At 37.1% G+C, this 7477-nt stretch overlaps 1 protein-coding gene across 1 annotated transcript in view; it reads left to right on the top strand.

Moving 5' to 3' along the window:
- DCT (dopachrome tautomerase) overlaps positions 1 to 2617 on the top strand; it is a 27168-nt gene extending 24551 nt beyond the window's left edge. Inside the window, exon 6 of the mRNA XM_012647343.1 lies at positions 2445 to 2617. Within this exon, the coding sequence (XP_012502797.1) occupies positions 2445 to 2617 (173 nt within the window). The remainder of the gene's footprint in view (positions 1 to 2444) is intronic.
- Positions 2618 to 7477: the final 4860 nt, after the last annotated feature.

The following is a 7477-nucleotide window of genomic DNA, read 5'->3' as shown; positions in this document are numbered from 1 at the left end:
AATTGCATTTATAGATTTTAAAGTGTAGATCTTTTGTTGACTTTTCCCACTTGGGTCAAAATATGGGAGGATATTTTGTTTAAGTATATATGGGGACACACATTTTTCTTTTTGGCCCAGGCCCCAACCTGGCTCTACATGCCATTTAAAGAATCTTAGAGCAGGTTGAGAAAAGGAAAGTAAAACAATAAAGAAAATCTGAATTTTTCAAGAAGCTAAAAAACACACAGCCTATCTGCTGGTAGCTTTTTCCCATTTGTGCCTATTTTGTCTCCCCCTAAGTCTCAGCCTATGAAGTAATCGAGATGGTTTCTGAGCTCAATCTATCTCTTTCTGGTGTCTCTCAAGCCTGGTTGTGGTGGAAGGTTTGGGCGGAGCCTTACTGTGAATTAAGGTCAGATCTGTGAGAGAGCCTAAGAACTCAAGGTCTTAAATGCCAGCAGAAAGCCCAATGAGATACCATCTCACACCCATTAGAATGGCTACTGCAAAAACAAAACAAAACAAAACAAACAAACAAAAAAAACCCCAGAAAATAACAAGTGTTGCTGAGGATGTGGAGAAATCAGAATCCTTGTGCATTGCTGGTGGGAATATAAAATGGTGCAGCCACTATGGAAAACAGTATGGGGATTCCTCAAAATATTAAATGTAGAATTGCCATATGAGCCAGCAATGATACTTTCGGGTATATATCCAAAAGAATTGAAAGCAAGGACTTGAAGAGATATTTGCACACGCATGTTGATAGCAGCATTATTTACATAGCCAAAAGATGGAAGCAACCCAAGTGTCCATCAATGGATGAATGGATAAACAAAATATGGAATATACCTACAAGGGAACATTATTCAGCCTTAAAAAGGAACGAGATCCTGATACATGTGACAAGGATGAAATTCGGGGACACTAAGCTAAATGAAATAAGCCAGACATAAAAGGACAATGTAGCATGATTCCACTTATATGAGAATAGAGGACAGTCAAATTCATAGAGACAGAGGGTTGCAGGCAGAAGAGAATAGAGAGGTACCATTTAGTGGGTACAACGTTTCAGTTTTGCAAGATGAAAAAGTTCTGAGGATGGATGTTGGTGGTGGTCGCACAACGGTGTGAATGTACTTAATGCCACTGCACTATATGCTAAAAAATGGTTACATGCATATTACCACAATTTTTTTTTAAAGTAATTTTTGAAAAACCTTGGTGGAAGATTTGGACAATAACAAAAGGCGATCATTTTGGGTTGCTGAGCAAAGAAATGGCAGAATAAAAAAATCTGTACTTTAAGAAGGTGAAATTGTCAACAGGTGCTGCCAGATTGTAGCAGGAAGAGACAAAACCCTCTTGGAGGAATCCCATCAGGATGGGACATCACCCTCTGTGAGACTAGAGGAAAAGGAACCAGAAAAAGAGTCTTAATATAATTATTTTTTAAGAGACAAGACTTGCTCTGTCACTTAGGCTGGAGTGCAGTGGCGCGGTCACAACTCACTGCAGCCTCAAATTCCTGGACTCAAGTGATCCTCCTGCCTTAGCCTTCCAAGTAGCTGGGACTACAGGCAGATGCCACGATGAGGGGCTAATTTAAAAATTTTTTTAGAGTTGGGGTCTTGCTGTGTTGCCCAGGCTGGTCTACAACTCCTGGGCTCAAGCTGTCTTCCTGCCTTGGCTTGTCAAAGTGCTGGGATTACAGACACAAGCAGTTACAACTGGCCAAGAGAGAGAATCTTAATACTTCAATGAGTGTAGGATATAGAACAAATTCAGAGCAACTGAATTTAAAAACAGCTGGCTAAGGAAAAGACAGTTTTTAAAGAAATGACAAATAGGCGTATCTTAAAAATGAAATCCATTAATTTTGTGAAAATGTGTTTTAAAAATATATTTGAGTAGAGGACTGGTTTTATTATGTGAAGATACAGATTTTATTCACAACTATTTAAATGGGTGCAAATATCATCTGCTTGTATTATTGAATATCTCCTGATATAATAGGCAATTGGATCCCTCTCACACATTTATCGTCCTATAAAAAAGGCAGAGACAATAGCAGAATTTCTGTAGCTGAGGGTTGTATATTTTGCAGTTCCCCAGATACCATTTTAGCACGCACTTTTACAAATGAGTTTCTAACTCACAAAAGTAGCTATATACTTCCTTGGAGGGTTTAGTCTACATAAGCATTTGTTGTAACAAATTTTAAAAATGCAATAAGCTGTATTTAAATAATGGAATGCCATTTCCGACTTGCTCAAGAAAAACAATTGTGGATATGATAAATAGTGAGAAAGGCAAAGATAAATTTTATTCTAGCAAGAGCAATTTTGCTTTATCAACACAAAAAGCATGTGCAAGGCAAATAAGTTTATTCTTTTCTTTCGAAAAGGATTCAGCTGATGAAAATTCTGACTATAGACCCTTCTCTTCTGCTTTCATTTTAGTTGAAGAAATTCCAGGTTGGACCCCAACTTTCTTGGTGGTTATGGGGATACTGGTGGCTTTGGCTGGTCTTTTTGTGCTGCTGGTTTTCCTTCAATATAGAAGACTTCAAAAAGGATATACACCCCTGATGGAGACACATTTAAGCAACAAGAGATACACGGAGGAAGCCTAGGGTGTTTCTGCCTTACACAGAGAAGCTGGCCAAGCCATAGATCTGACCTTGACAATAAACAAACTAATCCTCACTGTTCTTTCTTTAGTTGAACGTCTTTGGCAGGGTCCTCCTATTGTAATGATAATCCCAAATACAGAAGTTGCTTAGCTGTACTTTCTGCTTTGCTTGTTTGTTTAACAAACATAAGTTAAAGTGCATGGGGCTATCTCTATCAGCAAATAAAGATAGACTTGACAATTTATGGTATATGATAATAATTCCCCATATCGATTCAACCTCCTCCTGTTCTGAAAACACCAAAAAAAAAAAAAAAAAAGAAATTAAGTGGATTCATTTAAATTTGTAAGTCACTGTAATTTGAGACCTTGACAAGACCGTGGTCTGGCCCTTAGCACTTGTGTCTTCATTTGTAATTGCGTGGAGGTGGTGGTGGCAGGAGCTCGGTGACTCTCCAAGGTCCCTTTTAGCTATAAAGATGTATGCTTCTAGGTGTCCTCCTGATCGTCTTCCCTTTGCCTTCTTTTTCCTCTTTTCTCTGTTTTTTACCCTCCAGCTTTGAAGATAAAAATAGGCCCTTTTTCCATATAGGATGGGGGATGATTAAATAAAGGATCAATTCAGCTCTATTGTGTAAATTAGACTTTACAGATTTTTTTTCAAATCTGCAGTTCTTGACAGTTAGACCTATTACAAGATTCAATAGTTGGATAAACATTGATCCTATAGTGATAAATAAACATAGAAAAGAGTAACATTATAGAGCTTAATTAATACACTGTTCTAAACCTATTAACAAATATAGAATCACTCTATTCAGGGAAGGCTGGTTGGAGAAGGCTGGTGAGACTATAATCCTGAACGCGAGACAATTTGATTAGAGTCCCATTACTCTGCGGTCTCATTCGGCTGATCCTGCACCAATTCCTTTGCTAGGTAGCTTCAGATGAAAAATTATTCCCATGTAATGCACTTTTTGAGAGTCGACTTTAGAATCATTAATGCTGCACTGTACTGACAGTTACTTAGGAATGCTAATCAATGAAGTCTTATCATTGCAAAGCAAACTGTCTGTGTAAAATATGACAATTCAGAATTAAATGGTGATGTTCTGCTAAGCAATCATCCGATCATGAAAAATAAGAATGAGGCAATCTGTATTATGATGTTCAGCCTTATCTTGATGGGCCCCACTTCTGAGAAGTCAGTGGTTATGGAGATTTCAAGGCAAATTTCATCTGCTCATATTTGATATCTGTGCATCTAGAGGGTGGCCTGTCTGTGGGCTCGCACTGGCCCCTCTTACAGGAATGGATGGGTGTTAAGAAGGCCCTAGAGCTGCCTTCTACATGCCAGGGGACTAGAGGGTAAAGGTTCACCAAGAACTGGTGTTATTCCCTGGAATAGGACTACTAAAGCCAGGGAAGTGGACAAAGCCCAGTTGGAAATGAATTTGAGTTCGAGTCTCATAAATTGACAGGTGTATATGACAGTAGGCTCAGCACAGCAATGAGAATCATAATCGCCCAGAGTCCTTCATGGAGTGAAGCCCTGCTTGGGCTTTCTAGCCACAGCTACGTACATAGATCTCAATTTCTGCCGCGAATAGTATTCATGGAAAATACAACGGCGCATCACTAACACACTCCCCTCTGGAAGGTTTATGCTCTGAGCTCAGGGTTGTTGGAGAATACATTTTTAAATTCTGCTTTTAAACCAAAAAAGAAATACATTAAAATGAAGATATAATTGTGCATGGTACATATGTTCCTGAAAAGTTATGTATAAATCAATTATATGTTAAAAGCACCAGGGGAAATTACTTTTATAGGTGAACTATTATGAATAATTCTATAAAGCAAATAAGCATGTCTAGCCTTTCAAGTATATCAGAATTTTCATACATCATATTCTCATAAGATTTGGCTAAAACAAGGTTTATCTGAGGTAGAAATAAATAGTAATCATGTATATTTAGCTACTTTCATCTATAGCGTGTGCAACTTTTTATAAGTATTATGTTTTATAATAACTTCCTAAGAGAAATAATTTTCTAATTTTGTAGTTCATATAAGAGGAATGCAATTTTCTAGCATTTTATAACCTTACAATAAATCAGTTATGAATGTCTTTTAACAAATCTAAAAGTATGATAAAACCTGCAGAATAAAAAGTTGGTATTTACTTACATTGAATATTATGCAAATAAACTCAGAAAATGTCACTGAGCATTGCAGGGCCATGCTTCTCAATGGCAGGGAAAAAAATTCGACCTTGATGAAAATGAACAGATCATTTTATATGCTTATATCTTCAGTATTAAAAAATTATATGTATATGAATTATGATTTCAATAGAAATCCCTGTATAAAGCTAAAGTTCAGAAATGAAATTCAATAACATCTTTCTTTTATGAATTAAATTCTCTTCTAATTCTAAAATTCTTTCATATTCATTTGTATCTTGCTTAGAGATACAATTGCTAATTATAAGACTTCTAATGAATACTTTTAATCTCACATTAATAAGAAGTAGAAAACTTATTAAAGAGGAAAATAAAAATAAATGTTTTACAGATTATTGTTCGTCTTTTTGGGGTTTTTGTTTTTTAATTTGTTTTGTTTTTTAATTTGTACTTATCCCCATCTTTTGAGCACTCAACAAATCTATATAAATATATACATGTAAAATTCATAATAACTGACTTCTGAAAATAAATTCTTGAACTGATATTCTACTTTCTGATGTCCCTAAGCAACTGCTACTCCCTGGATCTCTATTGTACAGGTTGGAAAAGGAGACGCTGGCCTCTCACAGGTAAAGTTACCTGTGATATCTCCACAGTCTAATGACTGATCCTGGGTGGAAGTGGGAGGCTACCTCAAGTCACTGACCAGAGAGGAGGGGTACTAACTTGTGATCATCCAGGTAATCCTTCAAGGTCAGTCAGCTTGTTGGAGAACCCAGAGGGAGGAAGTTGGAGTCCATGAGGTAATGGTTACATGGTGCTCACGTCCATGTCCAGACTTGAAGTTAGAGGTCAGTTGTACGTCCCCCTGTACGGCTCCACTGCCATTATATTAATATCAAAGGGCCTTACCTTAAGTGCTCAGAAAGTGGTGATGGTGAATTGATACAGCTGCATAAAATAGCCAGTTCACTCCCAGTGTGAGGTAATTCTTTTCTCCAAGGTAAGGACAAAACCCAAGGTTTTTAACTCTTTCTATTTCTATAGTCCCTTGCTTATCCTGAGTACTTTATAAATATTCTTTCAATGAATAAATGAGTGAATAAACTAATCTCAAAGCAGAATTTTTCATTCAGGGTCTCTGGCATCTGTTTTAACATGTGCTGCACAAAATATACGAGAGTGGATTCTCCTTCTCTGCCATGAAATTAGCAACAACCTATCCTTCAGGTTGTACAAATGCTAGGTGGAATTCTACTCTATGCAACCTAACACAAGGGGACACTCTTCAGCTGTATTTTCTTTCTAGATGCATCTTCTTTCCACCATTGGTAGGCCTTAATTCTGCCATGTATAGGGGCTAGGATAGAAAGTTAAGATTTCCCCCACCTCTCCTCTAATTCCTCACACTTGTCATTTTAGGGCCCTCCACTGTTTGATGTCCTAAAAACTTCGTTTCAGTCAAAGTGGTTAGTAGGCAAATTATTTAGTCAGACAAACCAGTGCCTCTCTCACCCTGATAGCTCAAGCAGCATTGCTTTAGAAAGTCTCCAAAGATGACTCAGTGCTTTGACTTTAGCTGTTACAGCAGTTCAAGCTGAAAATAACCCCTGTGAATTTAATTTTGCTTTGGCAGGTAGTTTAATGAAATCTTGAAAACAACACACAAGAGAATCGTGAGCTAGAGGATAAGTTTAAAGTTTTCTAAAACATGACAAAACAAAGCAAACAAAAACATACGGCCTGGTATGCTCTATATATTTTCACCAGGACTATGTCTCCTTGGTAGAAACCATTAACCCACTGTGCTATTTGCCACATCAACTGAAGTCAGACTTCTTGGATGGAATATGACTGAATTTGGTCCTTCTATCTTTTTAGCCATTCTCTGCTCCTTTGGCGGTTTATAAACATAAGCTAAAACTATCCCAGTGCATCCCAAGTGTAATTGTTCTGCTTGTAAATAATGCTAAGTAGAAATGCTTGAGCTTGGCCTTATTATAATAGGGATTTCACTGCCAGAGTTACACATCCTGTGATTGCTCATTCACTTGGTACGCTATCGAACATTTCTGAATTTGCAATTAGCACAATGACCGTCTTGATTACTACTGGAGTGGAATTAGGGTTACAATAAAGCAAAATCTGCCCTCTTGTGTTTTATTAGAAAATTGCACAATGTAGTAAAGTTCGCTCAGCTATTTTCCTCTACCATGCTTAATTGCTGGGCCATAGGGGAAAAAAATGCTGGAAGATTTGCCCTGAATTCAGAAATCAGAACAGATAAAGCACAACAGTTAGAAGGAAATAATTTCCTGCACAGGGTCTCATATTTTCCTTTTTAAATCTATTTTGAAATGTTAAATGTCGACTAGCAAGCCATAAAATTTAGGGGAACAATTCAGGCCACTGGGCAAAACTCTTTTAGCCTTGGCAAATACACACAGAATATTACTTAGTTAAATATTATTTATATGATCATAGTGCAGCTGGAGACTGGGGTAGCTTCTTTTTATGTTAAAAACTGTTATTAAGAGGGAAAATTGGTCTTCCTGCTTCCGTATCACTGGAAAAGAAAAGAAAAAAAAAAGAAAAAATTGGGGGAAAGTTTTTAAAACAAATATTGGATCAGTATATTAAAATTAGATATAAATATTTGGCGCGTGGCTGTG

Source organism: Propithecus coquereli, unplaced genomic scaffold (genome assembly GCF_000956105.1).
Source record: "Propithecus coquereli isolate 6110/MARCELLA unplaced genomic scaffold, Pcoq_1.0 Scaffold262, whole genome shotgun sequence".
NCBI lineage: Eukaryota > Metazoa > Chordata > Mammalia > Primates > Indriidae > Propithecus > Propithecus coquereli.
Note: the sequence above shows the minus strand (reverse complement) of the source record. Positions and strands in the feature narration are given on the sequence as shown.